This window comes from Eptesicus fuscus, chromosome 9 (assembly GCF_027574615.1).
Source record: "Eptesicus fuscus isolate TK198812 chromosome 9, DD_ASM_mEF_20220401, whole genome shotgun sequence".
Taxonomy (NCBI): domain Eukaryota; kingdom Metazoa; phylum Chordata; class Mammalia; order Chiroptera; family Vespertilionidae; genus Eptesicus; species Eptesicus fuscus.
In genome coordinates this window covers 13,952,207-13,980,092 of record NC_072481.1, presented here as the reverse complement: position 1 = coordinate 13,980,092, position 27,886 = coordinate 13,952,207, and the positions used below count along the sequence as shown (strand labels likewise).

The 27,886-nt window shown below is 48.7% G+C and overlaps 1 protein-coding gene across 1 annotated transcript in view; it reads left to right on the top strand.

The window, feature by feature from the left end:
* Positions 1-27,886, top strand: part of ASAP3 (ArfGAP with SH3 domain, ankyrin repeat and PH domain 3) — a 47,514-nt gene that overhangs the window by 2,254 nt on the left and 17,374 nt on the right. Inside the window, 4 exon segments of the mRNA XM_054720920.1 lie at positions 21,209-21,281; positions 21,377-21,522; positions 24,988-25,062; positions 26,217-26,266. Of these exon segments, the coding sequence (XP_054576895.1) occupies positions 21,209-21,281; positions 21,377-21,522; positions 24,988-25,062; positions 26,217-26,266 (344 nt within the window).

Genomic DNA, 27,886 nt, shown 5'->3' with positions numbered 1-27,886 from the left:
GTCTGACTGCTGGCTTAGGCCCGGTCCCCACTAAGTCGTCAGTCAGACATCCTTAGCGCTGCTGCGGAGGTGGGTGAGGCTCCCACCACCGCCACTGCACTCACCAGCCAGCGTGAGCCTGGCTTCTGGCTGAGTGGCGCTCCCCCTGTGAGAGCGCACTGACCACCAGGGGGAAGCTCCTGCATTGAGCGTCTGCCCCCTGGTGGTCAGTGCGTGTCATAGTGACCAGTCGTTCAGCCGTTTGGTCGATTTGCATATTAGCCTTTTATTATATAGGATGTAGTTTGAAGCTGGCATTCCCACTCCCCTTTTCTGGCATGACTAACCCACCCCCAGGCTTGAAGGGGTGTGAATTTGTCTAAATCAAAATGCAACTGATTCTTTTTTTTAATCCTTATTGATTTGAGAGAGAGAAACATCAATATGAGAGAGAGACATCAATCAGTTACACGCCCTGACAGGGCATCGAATCTGAAATCTGGGTATGTGCCCTGACTTGGGAATTGAACCCATGACCTTTCAGTGTATTAGACAATATTTCAACCAGCTGAGCCACACCAGCCAGGGCACTACTGATTCTTAAGTCTTCCAGTCCCAGTTGGTTTCCTGGGAGTAACTAGGGACTCTGTCCTGGACTTGCAGACCTTTTGTACAGAATGCTGAGAAGGACCCTGGGCAGGTCACAGGAATCTAGAATATTAGCCCTGGGGGACCCTTTAAGATAGAGATCACCTAGGGAGGCTCTTATTGGAGATGGGGAAACTGATGACCCCAGAAAGCAAGAGAGTTGTCCGAGCTCCTACAGCTGAGTAAGGGAAGAATTGGCATGTCTACACAATGTTCTAGCCCCTGGTCCTATTCTCTTCTAAAGATCACCTGCCTGTCCTCCCTATGTAACCTCTCTGAACCGCAGTCATTTCCCCTTAAAATGGGTCTAATCATGCCTCCTTCTCTGGGTTGTTAAAGGTTTTTGTTTTTTATTGTGAAACTCTGTACAAAAGGGAGAGTCTTAAGACAGATCACCATTCTATCCACCACCTTTTCCTGTTCTGGGGCCCCTTTACACCCACCATCTCATTGATATGCACCATAACAGGTGAAAGTGGGCCCCGGAAGGTTAAGGCGGTTGCCTTGTGTCACATAGTGAGTCTGTCTGACTCTAAGGCCTGACCAATTCTCCATGCCATCTCCATGCTAGGCACCAAGGACATTAAGATACTGCTTTTGTTTGCTGGCTGGCTGGGGAGAAGTAGCCTATCGTAGAGAGATAAGTAGGAACCCTAGGAATCTGTTCTGAGTGCCCAGAGAAAGGTACAGTCAGTGCCATAGAGGCTGTTAAAGTAGGGGAGGGAGAGAGCAGCGAGGACTGGTGCAATCAGGGAGAGCTTCCTGGAGGAGGTGACACTTCCAGATGGGCATTGAAGGATGGAAAAACTCCATTAAGTGAAGAAGATCAGAGTGAATTTTGAGATTGGTGGGAAGAGAGCATATACAGGAACCAAGTAAGCCATTTTAACCAGTGCTGAGAATTCATGCTATATCATGCATCTCAAACTACTAGTGAACTTATATCTCCTAGTGGGTCTCAAATGAAGCAGTTCACCACAAATAGGAGGTCTTCAAAGACTTGTGATATACTGTGTATATATATATATATATATATATATATATATATATGACTTAATGAAGTTTTAATTGCACAAAGGACATAATAATTTTTAATTTAAAAACAGCCCCAGTTGGTTTGGCTCAGTGGATAGACTTTTGGCCCATGGACTGAAGGGTCCCGGGTTCGATTCCGGTCAAGGTCATGTACCTCGGTTGCAGGCTCGATCCCTGGCTCTTATTGGGGCACATACGGAAAGCAACCATTCGATGTGTCTCTCTCACATCGATGTTCTCTCTCTCTCTCTCTGTATCTCCCCCTCCCTCCCATTCTCTCTAAAAATCAATGGAAAAATATCCTTGGTTGAGGATTAACAAAAAAACATTTTAAAAACATAACTGAAAAGTGTAAAGTCATCTCTGACCACGTCTCACAATCCCTGTACTCTCCCCAGAGGTAATTGCTATTGAACTGTGCATGCTTTCCAATGTGTGTCCTCAGAGAAAATATATTATCAGGGAGGGGATGGTGGTTAGGGGGAATATTTGCCTAAATTGGTATCATGTCTTATACTTCACAGTTTTAAATTTTACTGGAGTCAAATTTATCTTTTCCTTTGTGACTTTTGCTTTTTTTGTTGTTTTATTTATTGATTGATTTTAGAGAGAGAGGAAGGGAGAAAGAAAAACAACGATTTGTTGTTCCATTTATGTATGCATTCATTGGTTGATTTCTCTATGTGCCCTGATTTTTGTATGAAATCTTGGTGTATTGGGATGGCGCTCTAACCAATTGAACTACATGGCCAGGGCCAATTTTTGCTATTTTGAATCTTGTTCAGAAAGGATTTCATTCTTAATTCTTAATATTCTTGTGAATTTTACCTGCTTTGTCTATATTCATTTTACAAAAACAATAACAATTATGTAATCCTGCCCTCGCTGGTCTGGCTCAGTGGATAGAGTGTCAGCCTGCAGACCGAAGGGTCCCAGGTTCGATTCTGGTCAAGGGCAATGCCTGGGTTGCGGGCTCGGTCTAACGTGCAGGAGGCAGCCAATCAATGGTTCCCTCTCATCATTGTTGTTTCTATCTCTCCCTTCCTCTCTGAAATCAACAAAAAAATATATTTTTTAAAAATTACATAATCCTAGAGATTATTTGTAAGAAACATAAACCCTCTCAAGCTTGGATAAATTTGTTTTAAAGAATTGGAGGTGCCTCGTGGGACTGAAGAGCCGTCAGTAAAAGTAGACTTCACCAGGGCCTCAGTCGTCAGGAACAAAGGCAGCTGCTTCATCATCCTCTCTGTCTCTGGCCTCTATTTCTTTCTCTTTTTTTTTTTCAAAATACGTTTTTATTGATTTATTTTAGAGAGAGAGGAAGAGAGAGATAGACAGAAACATTGATGGGCTGCCTCCTGCATGCCACACCCCGCCTCGCTCCCCTCCCCCCCCCCCCCCCGGGGATTGAGCCAGCAATCTGGGCATGTGCCCTGACTGGGAATCAAACTGGTGGCCTCTTGGTTCCTGGGTTGCTGCTCAACCGCTGAGCTCCCCTGCCGGGCTGCCTCTATTTCTTTCTGCGTATCTGAACAGTGCTTTTGATCGCTTGTCATCACACAGGCCCCACAGGGCATAGCAATCTTCTGGGGAGGACAGGTAGCGTTAGCCCCCACATTCACGTGACCTCACTGGCCCAGCATCTAAAGGTAATCAAGCCGGTCTCGTGCGCCACATCCAAGTTCTTGGCTGAGAGGTTGATGGCCTGGCCCAGTTCTGGATTGGTTCCAGAAGCCAGGTCTCCACCCTGCTTCCATCAACAGAGGTCATGGAGACTTAGGACAGGTAAACATGGCACAGAATTCTACACTGGGAACGGGTGCACTTCTCAGAGAGGAGGGCCAGGGCCTAGAAAGCTCACCCCCCCCCCCCAAATGTCCATGGCAATTCTGCTTCGTTTGGCACAACCTAGGATCAGGGAGAGGCACTGCTCATCCTGTTTTGTGCCCACCTAGTTGTCCAGGCGTAGATGAACCCCACTTTGGAGAGCTCACATGTGAGGGAATTAAAAAGATAGATTGGAGGTCTCAGGGGATACAGCATGAGTTGGAGGGCCTTGAATGTCAATAAAGTATTTGGGCTTTTTGTAGAGGCCAGTGGACCCAATCATGTTGGAATGGATGAAACCGGTCCTGCTGAAGGACACAGCAGCCAGCATAGTGCCTGGGGACTATTCCATGCCAGGCCCTGTATTAGTCACCGGGTAACACATAGCTCATTAAAAGAGACGCAGTCTTTGCTGCATTGAGCTCACAGTGTTCTGGGAAAGGCAAGTAGCAAACAGACAAATCAGTAATTGCACGTTGCGATCAGTGGCAGGAAGGCTCATCCTCCCGGTCAAGGCCTTCCTTTAGGTTTGGTCCTGTGTCCTCATCTCTTCGCATCCTAGCCTCTCTCCCCAGGCAATCGCACCCACACCCATAGCTTCAGTCCTCTCCCATCTTTATGTTATTTTTAAAAAAACATATTTTTATTGATTTCAGAGAGGAAGAGAGAGGAAAAGAGAGAGAGAAACATCAATGATGAGAGAGAATCATTGATCGGGTGCCTCCTGCACACCCCCTACTGGGTATGATGGTGGTCCCATAAGATTATAATGAAGCTGAGAAATTCCTATTGCCTAGTGACAACATAGCTGTTCTAATGTGGTAACACAGTGCGTTCACAATTGCCTACAGTATTCAGGACAATAACATGCTGTATAGGCCTGTAGCTGAGAAGCAGTAGGGTAGACCATATAGCCTAGGTGTGTAGTAAGCTATCCTATCTAGGTTTGTGTAAGTGCCCTCTATGGTGTTTACACAACGACAGAATCCTCCAACGACCCATTTCTCAGAATGTATATCCATTGTTAAGTGATACATGACTGTAGTAACATCAAGATTTGTTAATGGAGTACATGTGGGAAGTGGTCAGGAATGGTTCCCAGATTCCTAATGGGGGAGTGCCATTCACCCTTCTTAGGAAGGGGGAATCTGGGAGAGGGACAGGTTTCAGGGAAAGTCAAGAATTCTGTTTGTACATCTTATAGGACTTTGAGACATCCAACGAGAAATGTCAAGAAGGCACTTGGATATATGAGTTTGGAGATCAAAGGAGTAGACCCGGAGATACACATTTGAGAGTTGTCGGCATTGAGATACTGAGTTTCAAACTCTGTGTATGAATCACCTGGTATCATTCCCAAAGAGTCCAATTCGGTAGCTGTATCTTACTTGGGCTTCTTATTGCAAGTAACAGAAACCAACCTGAGCTGATTTAAACAGAAAAGGAATTCATTAAAAGAGAATATTTAGCAGTTTGCAGAGTTTCTGGGAAGCTGGAGACTGGGGTAAGGCATCAGGCAGGATCTCAGCCAAAATCACTCCACTGAACCAGTTTGGCCAGGATGCTGCTACTACACACTAAATGTCACAGCTTGCACTGTCACCATCCCCTGGAGACTGGGCACCTTCACTGCTGTTGCCACCAGCATGAGAATGGATCTTCTACACTCTCTGCTCCTAATTCAATTTGTAGTGAGTGCCTCTTATTGGGCAAGCCTAGCTCATACACCTGTACCCTAGCTGCAAGAGAGGCTGGAAAAGCAAGAATTTGATCTTATTAGCTCTCATAGGAGGCAAACTCAGCCAAGACTTGTGCAGGAAGTAATTTCCCATATTGGCAAAAAAAAAGAAGGAAAAAAAAAAGAAAAAAGAGGGAGGGGGGCAAATGTCCTTGGCAGGTTTGCCAGCATGCGGGAGGGTATCTGGGAATCTGCATTTTAATCAGAACCCCAGGAGATGCTCAGGCAGGCAGTCCATGAACCACATATGCATACATTGAATTAGCTGGTGTTTAAAGCTGTGAGAATGGATGAGATCATCCAGGGAGAGGAATGAAGAGGGCCCAGGCCCAAGCTCTGGGGAGCTCCAGTGCTGAGCGGTTTGGATGGGAAGAGGAGTTAATAAAAGAGACTGAGAAGGAGCTGCCAGTGAGGAAGGAGGGAAGTCAGGAGAGTACAGAGCCTCAGAAGCCAGGAGAGGGATGTTGCGATGAGAGGGCTGTCACATGCTGCCTACGTGTCCAGAAATAAAATAAGAAAATGACAGACATGACCCCTGGCTTTGACAACGCAGAGGTCATCCATGACCTTAAGAACAGATTTAGTGCTATTTCCCCTCCACACCGGCCTGGACTGATTTCAGGAGGGGCAGATGAGAAGTTCTCCCCCACATAGGGGACCAGAGACGTGGATGGCCATCATGGACCTGGGCCAGAGGGCTTTTCCAGGATGGACTTAGGACCCAGCTCTGCTGAGCCCAGCCTCTTCCCATACCAGGCTGGCCCTCACAAGAGCAGGGAGTCTCCCTGGAGTTGTCAGCCTTGAGCTCAGTGTCCCAAAGTCTCCCCACCTCCACCCCGTCCTCAAATTTCTGTCTTCGGTGTTTAATTCCTTGTCTGGTGTTTCTGGCAATGAGATGACATAGGCAGGTTTGGGAACTTGAAGTCAGAGCAGAAGGAAAATGCTTTCCCCCAAAGGCAGACCTCGGAGACACTCGGGGTTCTTTTCAGACCACTGCAATAAAGTGAGTTTGGCACTAAAGTGAGCTGTAATATTTTTGCTGGTCTTGGGTCTTGCCTTCAATTTGTAAAAGAAAAAGAAAAAAAAAGCAACATCTGTGAAGCACAATAAAACATCTGCTCGTATAGTCCTCAGACAGTTACTGCTGGAAGTTTCCTTTGATGGGCTCAGTGCCTGGCCCCAGAGCACATGGGGCAGTGAGGCCCACAGAGGCACCGTGAGTTCTCCGAGACTCAAGGTCAGGACTCTCGGCTGTGTTTGTCAGGGGAGCATTGTGATTGGGCCTCACTGTGGAGGGATGGGAGGCTGAGCTGGAAACAGCTGCTGAAGGTTCTCTAACTCAGCTGGTTTTTGACCTTGACTGCTTTTAAGAACTTCAGGCTCCACCCAGATCGACTGAATCAAAATCTCCCCCGGGTGAGGCCTGGACAAATAAGCAGTTCAAAAGTTCCCCAGGCAACGCTGAGGAGCAGAGTGAAAACTATTATGAGCTCTTGCTTTGCCCACTCAAGGTTAGTAATCCATTAAAATCTATTTACAAAGGTAGGATGGTAGGTTCTGAGGGCTTGGAGGTGATAGATAAGGCCCCCATCTGGGAAGGATATCAATCATCCATGAAAAGATGATCGACAACCCACAGCATATAGGCTAGTGGCCTAGGTCTATGGAGACAGCACAGAAATAGACAGACCTGGGTTTGAATTCTTACTGGTTGAATGACCTCAGGCAAATGACTCAACTTTTCTGAATCTCGGTTTCCCCATCTGTAAATCAGGGGTGATAATAACAATCTTATGAGGTTGTTTGTTTGTTTATTTTTTAAATATATTTTTATTTATTTCAGAGAGGAAGAGAGAGAAATAGAAACGTCAATGATGAGAGAGAACCACTGATTGGATGCCTCCTGCACGCCCCCCACTGGGGATCGAGCCCGAAACCCAGACAGGTGCCCTTGACCGGAATCGAACCTGGGACTCCCCAGTCTGCAGGCCAACGCTCTATCCGCTGAGCCAGACCAGCTAGGGCTTATGAGGTTGTTTGAAGGGGTTACAGATAAAGAACCTAGGATATACCTGGCACATAACATACTTAATAATTTTTTTAAAATCCCCTTTTACTGAAAACACAAGTACACCTGCACAGGGATAGTTACAGAGATCAGGAGCCACACAAAGAAAAGGAGGAGATCATTACAACAGGGATGAGGTAAACACGATGCGTGAGTGTTCAAGTTGTCTGTGCAGCCCTAGCACCAGGGCAAAAAGAGAAATCGTGTGCACCCTGAAGTGTCCAGGAATGAGTAGCTGAATCTAGGCAGGCTCTCTGCCCGAGCTCTCTCCCATCCATTCATTTCTTCTTCAGGCACTTGTTGAGAGCCTACCCAGTTCCAGACCTGGCTGGACATTCTAATCCCCTGGGTTGCTTTTAGGTAGATTTTCAAAAGTCGGGAAAAATTCACCATTTCCACTATTTTATTTTATTTTTAAAAATATATATATTTTTTTATTGATTTCAGAGAGGAAGGGAGAGGGAGAGAGAGATAGAAGCATCAAAGATGAGAGAGAATCATTGATCGGCTGCCTCCTGCACGCCCCCTACTGGAGATCGAGCCTGCAGTGCGGGGGCATGTGCCCTGACCAGGAATCCAACTGTGACCTCCTGGTTCATAGGTTGACGCTCAACCACTGAGCTACATTGGCCGGGCAATATGTGGCCTTTTGTATCTGACTTCTTTCAGTTAGCATGATGTTTTCAAGGTTCTTCCATGTCATCTGGGTTGCTTTAAAAGCATTAAGAATAGGAATGGCAGACACCAGGCAGTGTTGTAAGCATTTCCCATATATTGATTCATATCATCCTCATCAGGAAACAAAGGCACAGAGAGATAAAATAACTTAGTAAACAGGGTTGCCAGATAACATACAGGATGCCCATGCAATATTTGGGGCATATTTATACTAAAAACTTACTCACTGATTATCTGAAATACAAATCTAACTGCATGCCCTGTGTTTATTTTTGCTAAATCTGACAGCTCTACTGGCAGGATTTGGACTTGGGCCGTCCAAAGCACTTGAGAGTGCTTCGCCTCACTCCTCTGGTGCTGCCTGGCTGCTCCTCCCCCGCCCCAGGGACTTTGACTTAACCGGTCTGGAGAGAGATTCCTGCATCCTTACTTTTTAAGTGCCCCAGGCGATTCCACTGGGCAGCCTGGGGATGTGTGACTCAGGGCCCGGGGAATACAGAGATATCTGCTGGGCAGGATAGCTGCCATGCAGACCTCTCTGTGTGCCCAGTACTGGCCTAGGTGCTTAAATGCCCGCTCACATTCCTTTAAGATAGGCCTGAATGTTATCATCCCATTTGACAGGTGGGGAAATGGGGGCTCAGATAAACTAAGTCCCTTGTCTCAGGTCACACGGCGAAGAGAACCAGAATTTGGACCCCAGAACAGTGTGATGTAAAAGCTGGAGTCCTTCACTCCTGCTGTCTTTTCTGTGTTTCCATGGGCCCTTGCTAATATCCACTCATTCATTTACTCATGCATTCATTCCACAAACACTTATGGCTACTCATGCGCCGGTCCCCCATGGATGCTGTGGATGCAAAAGCTAATGAGCCAACCCCTGGCATTTTGGAGCTTTTAGAAGTCAAGTAGGTGGAGTAAATAAGGGCCATGAGTGCCCTGATAAAAAGGGGCACAGGGTGGCATAAAGGCAGGAGGGTGAGTTCTGGAGGGGTCAGTTCTGTGTGGTAGGGACGGGGGTGACCTGTACGCCGAGTCAGGAAAGATGGAGCGTTTACTGGGCAGAATGGGATAGGGCTCTCCAGGCCACGGGAGCAACATGAGTAAAGGTCTGGCAAACTGAGGAAATTGCAAAAAGTTGGACAGGCCTGGGGTTTAAGGGATTAGTGATGGATATCAAGTCCAAGTGGGGGGCAGGGAGGGACTCATCCAGGCCTACAAGGGGGCCCAGAGGATGGGAGTCATAGGACCCTTTGCCACTCCGTCCAGGAGGGCAGGCGGGCTCTCCCCAGGGTTGGGTGGAATTCAGGGCTTGAGGCCAGGCTAGGGTCGCACCAGACTGTTTGGCGGTCTGTCTGCAGAGTTCTTGCTCTCTTAGCTCATCGCTGCTGAGCTGTCTCCTGAGGAAAGTCCCAGCCAGGAAACTTGGGGTTTGCAGAGGCCTCAGCATATGGTGAGGGTGAGGCTCCCTCCCTGCAACCCCTCTCCGTCCCCTCTTCCCACCACCCTGCAAGGGCAACTGGTGGGGCTGAGCTGGCAAGACTGGACAGGTTCCCGGGCTGGGGAGAAGTCTGTGGGGGCCCCACCAAGGGGCACATGGGCGGTCGAGGGCTCCAGCAGTGCAGGAAGGAAAACAGCGAGAGGTGGAGGGATTCTGGAATAATAAATGTGAGAGCTGGCAGGAGCCTTCCACATTCCCACCCAATCCCTTAGTTCCAGAGGAGGATTCGAGCAAGGGAGGGAAGGAGACTTAGCGAGGTCACACCAGAGGCTGGGGCTGGCCTGGGTCCTGGCTTCCAGGCCTTCCAGTTGGGCAGGGCTGGCGGTCCTTCCACACGGGTGATGCTAAGGGCGGCTGGAGAGAGCCCTGCTCTCCTCTGGCTCCTCCTGACTGGCCCAGCCTGGACGCTCAGGTGCTGGGTGTAGAGGCTTGTCCCACATGAAAACCACTTGGAGACTTTTAGTCCCGAGGGTGGCTGAGGTTGGAGCAGCCTGGCAGGTATGATTAACCTGGACTCTGAGTCCCAGAGCCTTGATCCCGAAGGGTATTTAGAGTTCATGTTTGTTAGCTCTAAATTGTACAGATGGAGAAACTGAGGCCCGGGAGAAAGGAACTTGCTCAGAGGGGTTAATGGCAGAGACAGGCCTAAAATTTAGCACCCCTCTTCTCTCACAATGTCTCTGCATTGCCTCTCAAGATGCCCAACATCCACCATTAGAAAAAATATGACCTAATTTCACCTTCACAGCTATCCTTACAGAGGTAACTGGGGCTCAGGGAGGTGGGATTGACCTCAGGCTTTGCTCTAGCGTGACAGTGAGGGAGGGCTCTGGAGGCAGAGAGCTCTATGCTTCCGAGAACTACCTTCATGACCTTGAGCCAGTTGCCTGAGCTACCCCAGCCTCAGTTTCCTCCTCTGTCAAAGGGGGAGGATAATGACTACCTCGCAGGGTTATTGGGAGGAATAAGCGAGGTGCCTGCCCCAAAGCCAGCACTGGGTAAGTGGGCGGAGGTTGGATTCCTGTTTGTAAGTGGACTCACCCTGAGAGCTTGGAATCGAGTCCTTCCTGTTGGGTGATGTGCTTTGGGCTGGGCTGGGCTGGGCTGGGCTCAGCTCGGCTCCCATCGCCCTGTCATGCCTGGGAGACAAGGGCACCCCCTTTCTCCCACTTAGACAAGAGTCTGCAGCTGAGCCCCACAGTTGATCTTTGTACCACAAGAATTTATCAGGTCCCTCCTCTCGTCTAGAACCTCCAGGAGCTCCGGAGGACTGGGGGCGGGGGGGGGAGGGGGCGGGGGGGGGGGAAGGGGGTGGGGTAGCATGTAGAGGTTTTGGTTAAAACCTTGGACTCCAAAGATTAACACCTTGGTTTTGAGTTTAGGTTCCACTGTTTGCTAGTTGTGCGAGCCTGGGCACAGGCCTTAACTTCCCTGGGCCTCAGTTTCCTCCTCCGTAAAGCCTCCTGGGGTGGTTGGCAGGATTACTAGTCCATGCAATACTATAAAGCGTGTCAAGTACTTAGAAAACCTGGCACGCGGTAGTGATGACAGAGAAGCACCTGTGCAGCTCTCTGTGAGCATGGGCTCCCAGCCGGCACTCGGGCCCCGCCGAGCCTCACTGCTCACCATTTCCCCACTGGCCCTGGCTGTTCCCCGAATGTGCTGAGCTCCCACCCAGGGACTTGGCGGAGGCGCCTCTCCTCTCAGAGTCCTCTTCCCCGTCCTGCTCTGCTTTATCAGTGTCTCCTCATCCTCCCAGGCTCTGGTGCAGCATCACTTCCTCCCAGGGTGGGGTGGGCGCTCCTTGTCTGTGCCCCACACCGGTTCTCTCCTGCCCCAGGTTCTCAAGGCCTCCTCAGCCCTTAGCAAGCGTCTCCTTGTCTCCTTGTGAGCGCCTTCAGGGCAGTGCCTTGACATCCCTCTCTCCCCAGCCCCTGCACATGGTGTGTGTGTGTGAACGAGCTCCTACTATGTGCCAGTGACTCTGTTAGAGACTTGATTCTCTGCCCCACTGGGTGGAGAGGAGCCGGTTTGCAGAGTTGAGATGCTGGACACTATTAAGGGAGTGGAGCTGCGCTGTGATTGCCCGGAGGTGGGATGCTAGCAAATACTTCTCAGCCCCACCCTTTCCCCTCCTTGCTGGCCACCCAGGAAGGGCCCTGTGGGGCTCCCTGCATTTCTCTGGATCTGGTGGTTGGGCCGGTAGGTGAGAAAAAGCAAACTTAGAGCATGACAGGAATAGGACACTTCATGTTTGCCTGGGCTACAGACATTCGTTATGTGATTTGATTCTCAGTGGGAGCGGGCGGGAGCAGCAGCCACTGTCATTCCCATTTTGCAGGTGCGAATTTGCCTAGAAAGCCTGGGACTCACTCAGGGTCTCAGAGCTAGTGAGGAACTGGGTCTGGAATAGAACCCTCGTCTCCTCACTCTACATCCTGTATCCTGTGCCCTTTCTACTAAGTGTCCTCTTTGTATTGAGGCCATGGAGCTTATGGCCACCTTTAGCCAGCAGATCAGTCTTAACCCCTTCCTGTCTCCCCTCCCTGTCCCTTGCCCTCCATTGGTCATGGGCCCCCCGCTCTCAGGATGACTTCTCCAAAACCCGCTCTCTCCCATCCCATTCCTCTGTTGAAAGCCATGCCCAGACAGCTGCCCATTGAAAGGGGCCAGATCACTAAGGTGTCAAGAACAGATTCAGGTAACTTAGCACAGTGGTTCCCCACTGAACCTCTTGTCTTCTTTTATTAAGTTAGTATTGTGGGAAATTTCAAACATACACAAAAGTAGACTCACCCGGGTTCAATGATTAATAATTTGCCAATCTTACATTTTCATCTGCTATCTCTAACTTTTTTCTGATGATGGAGAATTTAGAATATTCAGAACAGAATGATGAAACCACCCCCACCACTTACCTGTAACCCAGTCCTGCCTTCTCCACATCCCCACCTGCTTCCCTTACTCTCATCTTATTTTGAAGCAAATTACAAACATCATATCATTTCATCCTTAAATATTTCAATGTGAATCTGTAGGCAGTAAGGCCTTCTTTTTTTTTGTTTGTTTACATAACTACAATACCATTACTGCACCCCAAAATATTAACAATAATCCCTAAATCATCAATTACCCAGCTTTCAGATTTCCAGCCATCTCATCATTGTTGTAACTTCAAGTTTATTTTCAAGTCAGACCCACGTGTGTCCACTTGTTGATGTGTGTTTTAAGCTTCTGAAGGGTCCCACTCCATCATTTGTGCTCTTGTGTTTTGCGGTCCACGTGTTAAAGAAACGCGGGGGCTTGTCTTGTGGTTTCATGTAGTCTGTGCTTGCTGTGGCATCCCTGTGTCTTGTAATGTGTCTCCACCTCCTGCCCTTCCCATAAGTTGGTAGTTGGATGTGGAAATGAGAAACCATGGGTTGGTTTTTTTGCATTCAACATATCATTTCATTAAATGTTCTAAGTATTTTAGTTTGCATATTAAAATATCATTTTAATTTTCACATTGAACATGTTCACATAGCTTAATCTTCTTGTGGACGTCAGAGTCAAAGATCAAAAGAGCCAGTATTCTGCCACCTCATGGGAGGACCCCTCTTTTTTAAAGTCGATTTTAGAGAGAAAGGAAGGGAGAGAGAGAAACATTGATTGGATGTCTCCCGAATGCACCACAACACCGGAGACTGAACTTGCAACCTGGGCATGTGCCCTGACCGAGAATGGAACCTGCGACTTCTCAGTGCGTGGCAGGATGCTCAGCCAACTGAGCCACACTGGCCAGGGCAGGACAGGACCCCTTTTTAATGTCAAAGTTTCATTGACTTTCCTTCAACAGTTGTACTTTTATCCCATATATATTGATTTCAGAGAGAAGGAAGAGAGAGAAAGAGATAGAAACATCAATGATGAGAGAGAATCATTGATCTACTGCCTCCTGCACGCTCCCTACTGGGGATCAGGTCCACATACCGGGCATTGTGCCCTGACTGGGAATCGAACCATGACCTCTTGGTTCATAGGTTGACACTCAACCACTGAACCATACTGGCCAGGCACAACAGATGTATTTTTAGTATTGATTAAGAAATGGAAAAGGACAGCTTGGGGGTGTGGCTCAGTTGGTTGGAGCATCATCCTATACACCAAAGGGTCACAGGTTTGATTCCCAGTCAAGGCTCATACCCAGGTTATGATTTGAGGAACCAATAGATGTTTTTCTCTCTCTCTCCCTCTCCCTTCCTCTCTCTCTAAAACCAATAAAAACACATCCCTGGGTGAAGATTTTTAAAAAAATAAACAAACAAAGAAAAGGAGCCCTGGCCATTGGTTGGAGCATCGTCCTGTGCACTAAAAGGTGGTGGGCAGAGTAGGTGTGGGAGGCAGCCGATAGTTGTTTCTCTCTCGCTCTCTCCCTTCCTCTCTCTGAGATCAATTCTGTAAGAGCGGCTTCTTAGGGCCCTGGTAGTAACCCCATGGATCTCCAGTGCCTAGGGCCCACAGACTGCTAATGAGCCTGGGAGTTATAGTCTAATAGTTTTGGTCCCAGGTCCATCTCCACCACTCTGTCTGTGTGAGCTCAGGCAATTTTCTTTACCTCTCTGGGCCTCATTAACTCATTAGCCAGAGGGGGACAAAAGCAATGACAACCTCCTTGGGATGCTGTGAGTCTTAAAGAGTGGGTGTCAGACTGCTTTACAAACTGTGAAGCCCTGTACAAGATTCGGTATGTATTCCTTTTTAGTGTGTTTGCATATCCAATGAGACCTGGGGCAAGAAACTCAACTGAGCCTTCGTTTTGCAGTCTGTAAAATGAGGAAGTAGTGTTAGATTATCTCTAATATTCCGTGACTTCATCTCTCAAGGAACAACATCATGGTCCAGAGCAAAGATAAAGGTTTCATCTCCTGTGCCAATTCTAGTGTAACAGGTAGAGCAGTCTTAGCAGAATGAGGAACAAACCCCAGGGTCAGTGGGAAAAGGACTGTGATTGATTAATGATCGCTGTAATGGCCATGGGATGCTACAAACACGGTGCCTATTTCTTATAATAGTCCAAAGGAGTGAATATCTAATGGTGGAATCTAATCTGCAGCTCCCAAGGCCTTAGCTTTAGCAGCTCTGCCCTCCTTGGCTGGGTCACCATAGTAACTACAGCTGGCTCTGAGAGATCACAGGAATGAAGAATGGGTCCTATTGATGGATCCTGACAGCGGGGGGTGGGGGGACATGCATGTGGCCTTTCCTAGCAGGACAGCTGGGCATGGCCATAGTGCTGCCATCTGTGGTCTTTTGCCTGCAGAGAAGACAAACCGGAGAGCCAGAGCAGTGTGTGTGTGTGTGTGTGTGTGTGTGCATGCATGTGTGCATGGTTTGGGTGGAGTGGGGCAGTGCCACCAGCTGGAATTCAGGCTTTGTCTAGGACCAGCCAGGCAAGGCTGTCAGAAGGCCTCCAGTTGGTTTTCCAAGTCCAGACATGTCCCTGAGGCTCGGTGTTTTACCTGTCTTTGTCCAGTGCCGGCCCAGGCTCTTGCGTGGAGCCATGGACTCTGAGCTCTGAGAGAAATCTAAGTGGTAGTCAATACTAATCCCAAATCCAGTGCCTGGATCATTCTCCAGCACCTGAAGTCCTCCAATACTTCAAGTGATGGGAAGCTTGCTCGTTCCCAGGGATCATTTATTTTTTCTTAGGAACTTCTTCCTCTGGTTGAGCTGAAATCTGTTTTTATCTCCCCAACTTCCACCTCACAGTCCTGGGAATCATCCCCAGGGCCAACCTGAACAAATCTGTTTTCTCTTTGGTAGAATAGCCCTTGGAGTATTTGTAGCTGAGGCCCCACCACTGTTATGAACTTCGCTTTCTTTGGATGGGCCTCTCTCTCTCTCTCTCTCTCTCTCTCTCTCTCTCTCTCTCCCTCCCGCCCCCGTCTTTCCTCCCCAAAGTTTGAAAGGATGGTGAGAGGATATGGTAGAGGTGGTGGAGTTGGGGTTCTGGTTCAAAGCAGGTCTAGTCTCAGGATCAAAGAAGCTGTATCCTCTAACCTTTGTGGGGCAACTTGTGGGTATGGAAGGAACATTGGCTGTGGATTGGCCAGACCTCGGTTTAAATTAGGACTCTGCCATTGTTCAGCATTCCGTGACCTGGGCATACCTGGACATGTCCTTTCCCTTGGTCGCTCTGTCTCTAAAATTTGAATGATGATGCCTATCTCAAAGGGTGACTGGGAGAGTGACAAATAACATTCCTGGCACAGCCAGCACTCCAGATGTATAATATCTTGCACTCTGTGGCTGCCCAGTGGCAGAGGTTTCAAGGCTGCTGCCCTGTACCTGTGGTTCCCACATCTTGTTGAGCAGGATCATTGGAGGGTGGAGGAGGTGGGGAGAGTTATCTTTAATTAGCTCAAGGAAAGTTAAGAAATTCCTAAACCAAATTGAGTTTAATTTTGAAATAGATAACATTATTGGCTACCAAATTATCCTATGTAATAAAAGGGTAATATACAAATCGACCGAATGACAGAATGACCGGTCGCTATGATGCGCACTGACCATCAGGGGGCAGACGCTCAATGCAGGAGCTGCCCCTGGTGGTCAGTGTGCTACCACAGGGGGAGCGCTGCTCAGCCACAAGCCGGGCTGACAGCTGGCGAGCGCAGCAGGGGCGGCAGTGCTAAGGATGTCTGATGCCGTCAGTCGGACATCCCCCAAGGGCTCCTGGACTGCTAAAGGGTGCAGTCCTGGCTGAGGGACCGCCCCCCCAGTGCACGAATGTTGTGCACTGGGCCTCTAGTAGCGTTATAAGCACTTCACCTATGTGAATTCATTGAATCTTCCTATGTAGTAGGAACTATTATTATCCTCATTTTATGAACAGGGAAATTGAGGCACAGAGAGAACACATAGCAAGTACCTAAGGAGCTAATATTAAAAACCAGGCAGTTTGGGGCCAGCCCCATACTCTTAGCAATGATGATTTACTGCATCTCTGAGGGGTAGAATTAGACCAGTGATTCCCAAACTTTAGTATGCATCAGAATCACCTGGAAGGCTTGTTAAAACACAGTATTTCTGGGCCCATCCCAGATTTTCTGATTCAGCTAGAGAATTTGCATTTCAAACATATTCCCAGGTGATGTTGATGCTGCTGGTTCAGGGACCCCCCACTTTGAGAACAACTGTTGGGGGTTAAATGGACCCACCTAAATCCAGACCTGATTCCCCCTCCTCCCTAACTTGTCCAGGCTCAGGCATGGGAAATAACGGCTGATCTCACACAGAGGCAGAAAACAAGCCACAGTAAGAATCATACTAATTTTTTCCAAATGCCTCAAGCTTTGGCACATGTCTGCGATCTCATGTGAGTCTCATAGTAACTCTGTGAGTTAAGCGGAAAATGGATTTTTTCCCCCCATGTTATATTATTTTTCTCCCATTTTAAAGAGGAGGAGATTTGGAGAACTGACTGGGCTATTATCTTGCAGGGAGATTATTTTGGGGAGGCTGGGGCTAGCACCTCAGCTTGTGACACATCACTGCAAACGTTCTGGACACCTCTGTGCCTTTCCCCAAATACCTTCCCATCCCCAGGCTATGACCAGAAGTTCCTCCTTAAAAATATTTTTCTTTATAAATAAACTCTTGTAAAAAGTATTTTTCTTTATCTCAAGTCTTTGCCGATTGTATCAGAGAGGATAAATGATTCATACCCCAGTGTAAATGATTTTCAGGTATTTTTTTGAGAAGAGGGTGATTAGAATTCTCCCCTCTTGAAGGAAGGCCATGCCTGGATGAAAGAGGCACCAATAGATTCCTGTTGGAATGAATGAATAAATTTTTAAAAAATATATATTTTATTTATTTTTAACAGTGAGGAAGGGAGAGAGAGAGAGAGAGAGCCAGAAACATCAATGAGAGAGAAACATCGATCATCTGCCTCCTGCACACCTCCCACTGGGGATGTGCCCACAACCAAGGCACATGCCCTTGACCGGAATCGAACCTGGGACCTTTCAGTCCATAGGCCGAGGCTCTATCCACTGAGCCAAACCGGTCAGGCTGAATGAATAAATTAATGAATGAGCGAACTATGTTAATCACCTTGCCCATTTTTTAAAATTTCTTTCTGTTTTTTTCTTTCTTTCTTTTGTGTGTGTGTGTGTGTTTGTGTGTTTTGTTTTTTGTTTTTTCATTTATTTTTATTTTTTTTTCTTTACTGATTTTTAGAGAGAGAGGAAGGGAGAGAGAGGAAGAGAGAAGCATTGATGTGAGTGCAAAACATCGTTCAGCTGCCTCCTGCACACCTCCTACTGGGGCTCGAGCCCAAAATCTTTCAGCGCACGGGAAGACGCCCAACCAGCCGAACCACATTGGCTAGGGCTTCTTGCCCATTCTTCCCAGAGCAAGCCTGTCTCCTCTAGCAGTCCTACCATTACACCCAGCGCTCCCTATGCTGCCTCCCAGTACAGTCAGTCTCTTCGTTTCTTTTCTTCCTGTCCAGTCCTAGGGTCAAGCATCGTAGCTTAAGGGAAGCCTTCCCTGCTCTTCCTAAGCAGACGCGGCTCTGCTTCTCGTGGGCTCCCTGGTACCTAATCACACTGTTTTACCAGTGCCTGTTTACTTGGCTCTTTCTCACCCCTTAGATAGTGATGTCCCGAGAGCTGAGATTGTGTCTCTTACACAGGGTATGAATGCATAGCAGGCACTCAATAACTAGTTGAATAAATGAATGAATGAATGAATGAATAGCTGTGTGAACATCAGTAGGGACAGAAATGGTATCTTTCTGGGAAGCCATTTCCCGATTTATGTCTGACAAAGCTATCAAGGGGCAGTTTGTGGGTGATTAAGGTGGCACACCCGCCTGTACAGTGGTAGAATATTCAGCGTAACAGGAGCTGGAGAGTTACCAGAAACCAGGGCAGCTCTTCCCTTCTACCTTTCGGTGGCAGCATGGGTTTCATGCTTCTTCCTACATATCTGCTTTGTTCTTTTCCTTTGCATGGTGGGCAAGGTTTCCCAGCTTAAGCACTTTCAATCAGTTAGCTAGCTTCCCAGACCCCAATTCCAAATTCCTTGGAGAGAGAATTGAATTGGCCTACTTTGGTTCAAGTGTCCACCCTGGTCCAGTCAACTCTAGAACAAACAAGGCAGCAAGGGGTCGCCTCTAGAGAAGAGGAAGGCAGTTTTCAGAGAATGGATATCGTGGGATGGAAAGACTCTCCAAAAGGCATCAGAGCATGGACTTAGTAGGCCTCTCAGGTCCGTGCCCAGGACTTTGCAAACTGTCATTCATTTAGGTAAACAATTTTGAGCATCTTCTGTGTGCTAGGCACACAGATCTACCTTCTAGAGCAAGCATGTCAAACTCGTGGCCCGTAGGCTGCATTGCCTCATTTATTTGGCCCGTTTTAGCCTTTGAGTTTGACATGCTTGTCCTAGAGGGTTTTCTAAATCTCTTTGGAATTTGTTCACATCTTCACCTTGTACTGTCTTTTGGAGTGAAGTCATAGCTCCTTAAGGTGACCACCTCTGAGCTTTCCCTTTTCAAGTTTCAAGGTGGGGATCAAGGGCTTTGGTGGACACGTGTCTCCCCATCCGGGTCTTTGGGAGCTATAGAGATGTCATGTCCTCTCCCCTTGGTCTCCCAGTAAAAAGATCTTAGTTCTTTAGCTGATTCAAAAATGACCCAATCTCCCTAAGTCCTTGACTTTCTTTCTTCAGTCTTGAGATGGGCTTCCACTGGCCCCGAACATGAAAGTATCTCAAGTTCATACTCAGGGAGGAGAATATTAGGTTTCTAATCCATATAGGAAAAATACCCAGGATTTGATGGACCTTTTTATCACCAGCAGCAGCTGCTGATAATGATCATAGGTTCTATTCATTGAGGACACACTTTGCTTAACACCATGTAAACCCTTTATGTGCATCATCTCCTACAAAATAATCCTCATACCAACCCTGAGAGGTAGGCACTGTTTCCTCTCTTTTGCAAATAGCTGATCAGGAGCTCAGAGACAATAGGCAACTTGCCCAAGGTCACACAGCATCTGGGCAGTGGAGCTGGGCTTCAAAACCAGACCCCCTCCCTCCAGAGGCTTCCCACGTGCCAGATGCTCCCGATCACACACCACACGGCCTCTAAGCTCTGCCCTGTGCATGCCCTCTGTGAGCATTGTTTACAGTCCTTGCAGACACCATTCCAACGTGTTTGCTAACTCTTGTCACGTTGCAGTAACTCTTTGGCGATGAAACTCTGATCCCATTTAGTCGCTGGACAAAACAGGTGGGGCTGGGGTCAGGGCGGGGCCGTGGAGGGAGCACTGTCATGGGGCACCGCTGGAAGCCCAGCCTTGCTGCCTGCCCACTATTTGACTCCGGGCATGGCCCTCCCCTCTCTTGACCTCAGATTCCTAATCTGTGGCTCTGTGGGCCCTTTGCAACCCTAACATTCCAACTTAACTATATATTTCATGAGGGTTTCATGAGGTTGGCAGCTTCCACACCCCACTGAAAGAGGAGTGGTTTCCATATGGGGTGAGCTCACCTAGAGCATGGGAGACCAGCTTCTTACCATATCTTCTGGCCTTCCCCAGTCTGCTGTTTGTCCTACAGCCCCTGGACTTAGAGGTGGCCCTGATGTCGTCCCACCAGTTCTCTCCAGTGAGGTGTTGAGTGTGTCCCCTCTGATCTCACTGCCCACCCATGGTGTCCCGCCCTTGCCTCCTCATCCTCACATGGCTGCTTATTGAGCCAGGGATTTTGGGAACAAGCATTCCCCCATCATGTCTTTTTTATTAAAAATATTTTTTTATTGATTTCAGAGAGGAAGGGAGAGGGAAGAGAGATAGAAACATCAATGATGAGAGAGGATCATTGATTGGCTGCCTCCTGCATGCCCCCTACTGGGGATCCAGCCCAAAACCCGGGCATGTGCCCTTGACCGGAATCGAACACGGGACCCTTCGGTCCACAGGCCAATGCTCTATCCACTGACCCAAACATGCCAGGGCCCCCATCATGTCTTTTAAGAATGTAGAGATGTCCATGTTCTCTCTCTGGTCCTTTGCTAAACATTTTGTACAAATCCATAAAATCATTAATTCCCTCAGCAACCCCTCGAGTCCACAGTATCATCCCTACTTTGCAGACCAGGCATCCAAGGCTCAGAGAAGATAACAGATTTGTCTAGGTTGGCACACTGGTTAGTGCCAGAGTTGAGAGTCAAGCCAGGCCTGGCATGTCCCACTACACTACACGTCTCGGGACCGCGACGTTCACTCAGCCTGCGTTGGAATCGGGGAGAATCTGCGGTCCTCCTGGAGTGGGGGACTGGTCCATGGTTTTCTGGGTAGAAGAGGGTGATCTATTTATGTGGGGGGAGGTTGTAACAGAGAAAACTATTTTTTTCCTTTTAATATATTTTTATTGATTTCAGAGAGGAAGGGAGAGAGAGAGATAGAAACATCAATGATGAAGGAGGATCATTGATCGGCTGCCTCCTGCACGTCCCCTACTGGGGATGGAGCCCACAATCCAGGCATGTGCTCTGACTGGGAATCTAACCAGTGATCTCTTGGTTCATAGGTCAAACCACTTAGCCACACCGGCCGGGCTGGAAACTCTATATGTGTGTTTGGAGGGTGGGATCATGGAGTCAGGCCCCTCACCCGCCCCCCCCCCCCCCCCAGCTGGGCATGCCTGAACCTCTGTCCACATTTGCTTCCAGATGCTGGAGGGAGACCAGGCCATCCTGCAGAGAATAAAGAAGGCCGTGCGAGCCATCCACAGCTCTGGCCTTGGTGAGTGAGCCCGCGCGATGCCCAGCCTGGCCAGGCAGCCCCTTCCCCAGCCCCAGCCTGGAGCTAACTCTGAGCTCCCTTCCCTGTCTCCACAGGCCATGTGGAGAACGAGGAGCATTACCGAGAGGCCGTGGAGTCCTTAGGCAATAGCCACCTGTCCCAAAACAGTCATGAGTTGTCCACCGGCTTCCTGAACTTGGCCGTGTTCACCCGCGAGGTGGCCGCACTCTTCAAGAACCTGGTGAGGCCCCTAATCCCTCCTCAGGCAGCCCCCAGCCCAGGCTCAGGGTAAACCTCGTGGAACCCTTCTCCCAGGTTGTCATTGACCTCTAGTCTCCCTTACCTCTGACCCATGACCTGAGATTCCTTTCTAGTTCTGACCTGCCTTTGCATTCTTCTTCCTCTCTGACGTCTCACCCACATCTTCTCTCTTTGTCTCTCTCCCTTCCTTTCTCTCTGCCCTCCTCTATGTCTTCTGTGGTGACTGCCCGGGAGCAGAGGGGGTCTCACAGTGGGGAAGAGACCCACCGAGGGAGGGCTCCCTGGAGGAGGCTGGGGAGAAGGGGGGGCACACTCCAGGGTTCCTGTTTATGCCCCCACCAATCCTCAACCCTCTTTGTCCTCCGCTTTCCCAACCTCAAAGCCTGGACCCTGCCTTGTCTCCACAAGCCTCTCAGCCCTGCACGGGGCCCAGTGGCCTCAGGTTCCTTCCTGAGGCTGCCTCCTCCCCTGTCCTTGAGTCCCTGCCTCGAGGCCACTGAGGTACAAGCTCTTCCCTGTGGAGGCCTGATTCTCGGTAACTTGCGTGTTAACTTATTAATCCTGGAGCACAGCTCCGTGGGGTTGGTTGTACTCTTGTCCCCAATTCACAGGCCAGGAAACCAAGACATGAGTTAAGCAATTGCCTGAGGTCAGACAGCTGGATTTGAACCTAGGTTGTCTGGCTCCAGCGTCTGACCACAGGCCTGGCTCTGCCCCTTCCCAGGAAAGCCCCTCGACCTCCAGGCTTCCTTGGACCAGCTCTCGTGGCTGGAGTCCCACCAGTGCCCTCCAGGGCTTGCAGGGCCACATCTCCAAGAAGCACTTAGTGGTTAAGTTCCTGGATCTCGGGCTTAGACTGCAGCCTCGAATCCCTGCTCTGCTGCTCACTAGGCGTGTGTGACCCTGGGTGAGTCACTCAATCGGCCTGAGCCCCAGGTCTCTCCTCTGCAAGACCGGGATAGTGATGGCACCCGCCCCACAGAGCTGTAAGGGGGACCACACGAGTAAGGGCTCCGTAAGTGTTAGCTACTATTGCCAGCTGTCAGTATAGCTCTTTGTGTAGCATTGCCTCGCACACTGGCCTACACACAGAGGCCTTTCACAGTGTTTGAGTTGAGCCGAATTAGTGACCTCCTTTGTCGCTACCTCTCTTTCCCTTCTGCCACTCACGCGGGTGTGTGCTGAGGGTCTGCCCTGTGGTAGGCATTGTACCAGGAGTTGGTAACAAAGGAGAGAGTCAGGCTCTGCCTCAGAGAGCCACAGTCTAGTGGGGGAGACAGGAACTGACACGTGGGCTGCTACCAAGTAATGCCAGCGTGGCACAAACTCAAGGATCCAGCAGGTTGGTCTGAGTCGTGCTGCCATGGTTCAGAAAAGGAGAGGCCAGCGTAGGCCACAGGCAGGAGTGGTCAGGAAGGCTTCCTGGAGGAGGGGGGCCTGGGCTGTACCTTGAAAGGTGGGCTGAAATATTAGACAGGCCGTTGAGGTTGCCAAATAACAGAAACTCCACCCAAACTAGGTTAATTTTTAAAAGGGGAATTCATTGGCCCCTGTAATGGAAAGTCCGGGAGTGCTACTGGCGTGAGGCTCCTCCTTTCTCTTTGATGGTTTCTCCTGTCTCTGTTCGGTGTCAGATCTTATTGGGAGAAAGATTGCATCTTTCTCTAGCCTTTCTCCCATGGCAGGAAAGTCCCAGAAAGGATCTGATTGGCTGGCTTGGGTCACGTGTCTGTTCCTGATCCAACCACTGTGGCCCAAAGATGGGGTACTCTCTGGTCAGCTCTGACTCCTCTGTTCTCCCCACGTGACCACAGGGGAGACTGGGGCTTAGACTGGGACCTCCAATCCCTGCTCTGCTGCTCACTAGGTGTGTGACCCTGGGTGAGTCACTCAATCCTCCTGAGCCCCTGGGCCCGACAGGAGGACTTCAGAGAGTCAGAGAGGGGAGGGATGGGACGGTGCTCCTGGCAAAAGGATGGAGATGGGACTGATCGTGGAAGTCCCTGGGGCAGTGAGGTGCTGAGGCCGACTGTACCACCCCCTTCTACCTTCCCATCTTTGCATCTTTCTCTCTCCTGCTTCTTTGACCCCCAACGATGTCCTTTGCCTCATGATTAAGGTGACCAGATTTTAACATTGGTAAAGCGGGACACCATTGACGGCGGGGGGGGGGGGGGGGGGGGTGTTTTTTTTCTTTTTTTAAATATTTTTTATTGATTTTTTACAGAGAGGAAGAGAGAGGGATAGAAAATTAGAAACATCGATGAGAGAGAAACATCGATCAGCTGCCTCTTGCACACCCCCTACTGGGGATGTGCCCGAAACCAAGGTACATGCCCTTGACCGGAATCGAATCTGGGACCCTTCAGTCCACAGGCCGACGCTCTATCCACTGAGCCAAACCGGTTTTGGCCCGGGGGGGCGGGGGGGGTTCTTGATTAAAAATTTGGTCTATATTATAATCACTTTTGGTTTTTTTAATAAAAGGAAATTCACTTCTTAGATCATCGTTGAATTTGCATCCTCTTTTCTTACTCATTATGTTAAAAATCTAAAAAAATAATTTAAAATTATATTATAAATTATTATATACATATTGCTTAAAAACACAGTAAGTAGGTACATAATTACATGAACATATTTTATTGTTAGTTTATAAATTAAATTAATTTGATTGTTATAAAGTAACTATATTTTAAAAATTATTTTAATCCTATATTTCTTTCTCAATAATAACAATACTAACTTGTATTATTTTTCCTCTGAATTTGCCATAACGTAAGTTGTAAGTGTCACTTTCAAGGCCAGCGCTAGACTTTTTGCCGCCACTATAAAATATAAATAATACGAGTACTGTCTGCTAAATTCAAGAAAATTTATGTATTTATGAAATAAATAAATAAATTACTTACCTAAATTATCTGAATAGCTGATTTGTAATGACATCACTTGTTTAACTAGCTTACTAGCACGCAGTACGATGTGTATCGTCTGAGAGACAGTTACAAAATGTTTTCGTCGTTGCCAATCCGCAAAAATGCCATTGTTCATTAAGTCCAAACAATGGTGGTCGAATTCTAACAACTGATCAACAATGCGAACTTTGATAAGCAGTTCTCGATAATCAGTACTCAATAATTATTTGTTATTATTAAAGTTTAACATTATAAAATTAACAAAAATAATATAAAACTCATATCCTGGCTAAATAGCCACATGGCCGCCGAAAACCGTATATTCCCTTCCCGTTCTCCTGCCGATCCCTAGCTTGTCGTGCATTCTTTCCAAAAATCGGGAGTTTTTTAAAAGGATGCGGGACAAATTGTTAAAAATTGGGACTGTCCCGCCAAGAGCGGGACGTCTGGTCACCTTACTCATGATGCTTCCCGGTACTCAACCCCGTGGGGCTGGACAGATAGTCACCCAAGGTCTCTGCTTTTTCCAGGTTCAGAACCTGAACAACATTGTCTCTTTCCCGCTGGACAGTCTGTTGAAGGGGCAACTAAGGGATGGGCGACAGGTGAGTTTCCATGTGGAGGGGAGGAAGGGTACCCAGAGGTGGTGAGATACAGCAAGACCGGGGTGGGCAGGGGACCATAGGGGAGGCGAAGCAAGGCGGTCACAGTAGAAGTACTGACTCCATATTGCTGATCCTTGGGGGACAGGAGGACCTGGCTCTGGGGTTAGCCCGGGGTGGCTGGCCTTCTGTCTGCCAGGGCCCTATGTGGAATAGCTCATGGAATTCTTACAGCCTTAGGAGGTGGGTTCTGGAGGTACCATCATCCCCCTTTGGCAGTTGAGGAAACCTAGACCCAGGCAACCTGCTTACAGTTTGCACAGCGAGTCAGTGGGGGAGCCAGTGTGGGATCCCGACTCCCTACCCCCATGCTTGGCTGCTTCTCTGCACCTGGCGGCTCCTGGCTTGAGGCAGAGTGGATGGAGCTCAAGGCGTGACAGTGATCTCCCTGGAAAGGCTGCCCTGGAAGGTCCAGGCAGGAGCTGTCCTCCCCCCAATGGCTTCCCTCCTTGCCCCAGGCTAGACTCCAGATTGGGAACCACCCAAACCAGACAGGCAGCTTTTCACCTGGCTGACTGGGGCGCCGGAAGTCAGGGCTGTTCTGAGGGTGTGAGCCGCTGGGCCCCGGCAAACTAGGCCAGGGAGCAGCCAGGCCTCACCGGCTTGCTATGTGACCTTGGGTAGGAGACCAGAGGGGACACTTTTTAGCTTCTCCGTGTTTCTGTTCCTCCACCGAATACCAGGATGACCTAGTAGTATCAGGAAGGAGAGAATGGTGGGGTAAAGTTGGGGGCGGTAGTGGGGTGTCTGACCTCCATCCTCCCCATCCTTATCCTCATGGTGATCTCTATCATTTGGGGGCAGACCCCCAAAATCTCCCCACAGCCCGGGCCTGGGCCTACCAAACCCAGCTGATTCTTGGCAACTGTGGGAAGAGGTCAGGTGGGAGAAGGGGCTCAGCCCTGGGAAATAGGGTCAGTTTCTATTGTGGGGGGGCAGGTTTACAGTCAGGGCTATGGGGGCAGGGGCTGGTTGGAGTATGTCTTGAACAGCATAGAGGAGCACAAAAGTGCAGGGTTCCCCTAAAGGAAGCAAAGTGTACTGTTGATTCCACACCCCAGGTTCCCTTTGGGCAAATTGTTCTTTTTAAACCACAGGATTCCAAAAAGCATCTGGAGAAGGCGTGGAAGGACTATGAAGCCAAAATGTAAGTGGCTGCGGCCAGGTGGTTTGTCCAGGAGAGTGACCCTCATGTTGCAACAGGAGGCTGGATCGGGGAGGAACCTAACCTCTGCCGGGACATGTCACCCAAAAGCACACGGCATCTTGCTCTCTAGCGGCGTTTACGGGAAGTGGGGGTGGTGGTGGTGAGGGTGGTTTATGAGCAGGCCTAACTGTAGTCTGGGGGTTGAACCACAGACCGCCAAAGGGGAGCTATTGTGAAGGGACCTCAGAACGCTGCTCTTAGAGACCCAGCTGCTCGGTGGTGCCAAGTGTGCAGAGACAGAGAGGAGCTACCATTTCCTGAACACCTCCATATGCTGGTCATTTAACCCTCACAACCACCCAGCCCCGTGAGGGAGATATTAGTATCCCAATGAACAGAAAAGGAATTGGAGACTCAGAGAGGTTAAGTCACTTTCCCAAGGCCACACAGCTAGGCCGAGCTTGAGTTCATGTTCCCTGATCCTTTTTCTGCAATACCACGTGGTATCTATAACCATTTAATTGGAAGAGAGGAGGAAAGGAAGTTGATGTCATACCCTGGCCTCTTGTGTACACCACCAATGACATCATGGGGGCAAAAGGAGCCTCGAGGCAGAGTGGAGCTCTAAGGTGACAGAAGGTCATGGTTCGATTCCAGGTCAGGGCACATGCCGGCAGCACAGTAATTTTATCATCTGGTTTCTACATGGTTGAGCGTCTACCTAGGAACCAGGAGGTCATGGTTCGATTCCCGGTCCGGGCACATGACTGGGTTGCAGACTAGATCCCCAGTAGGAGGCATGCAGGAGGCAGCCGATCAATGATTCTCTCTCATCATTGATGTTTCTATCTCTCTGTCCCTCTCCCTTCCTCTCTGAAATCAATAATATACATATATATATATATATATATATATTTTATTTTTTTTTTAAGAGTGGGGGAAGGAGGAACTACCAAAAACTAGGAGGAAAATCTTTAATTTCCAAGGCTAAAGTATTAACATCTTTCTATTTTTCTATATATAAAGAAATATTTTTATAAAACTGAGATCATAGTCATACTGCTTTGTGATCTTTTTCGTACTTAAAAGTGCATCTCTCTACATCGTTATATATTCTTATACAACGTCACTTAAATGGTGCAAGGTGTGCCAACATCTGCATAATCCACAAGGTATTTCATCCCCCTCTGTCATTGGGGAAACATCCTTGGAACTAAATCTTTGTTCCCACCCATAATTATTTCTGTAGGTTCAATTCCAAGAAGTAGATTCTGGAGCTTTATTGTTCCAGCTCCCAGAGCCATGGAGAGGGACCTCCCCAAGTCTGAATGAAGGTCATGACTGCTCCCTTCACCAGCATCTCCATTTACACTCCAGCTGTGGGTGTAGATTCTGTGGCCACAGGTGTGGGAGCTATGGTGGGCGTGGCCATCTGCTCTCATCAGAGGTGTGGATACAGACTATGTTTTTATTTATAGTTTGGTGTGGGTCACATGGCCTTCCTGAGTGGCCTTGACTAGGCCTTGGCCTTTCAGGGCATTGTCTAACAATTGGGAAGAATAAACCCTACCCCGTTGACTTTCCCCAAGAAGCTCTGCTTTTACCAGGTTTATATACGGA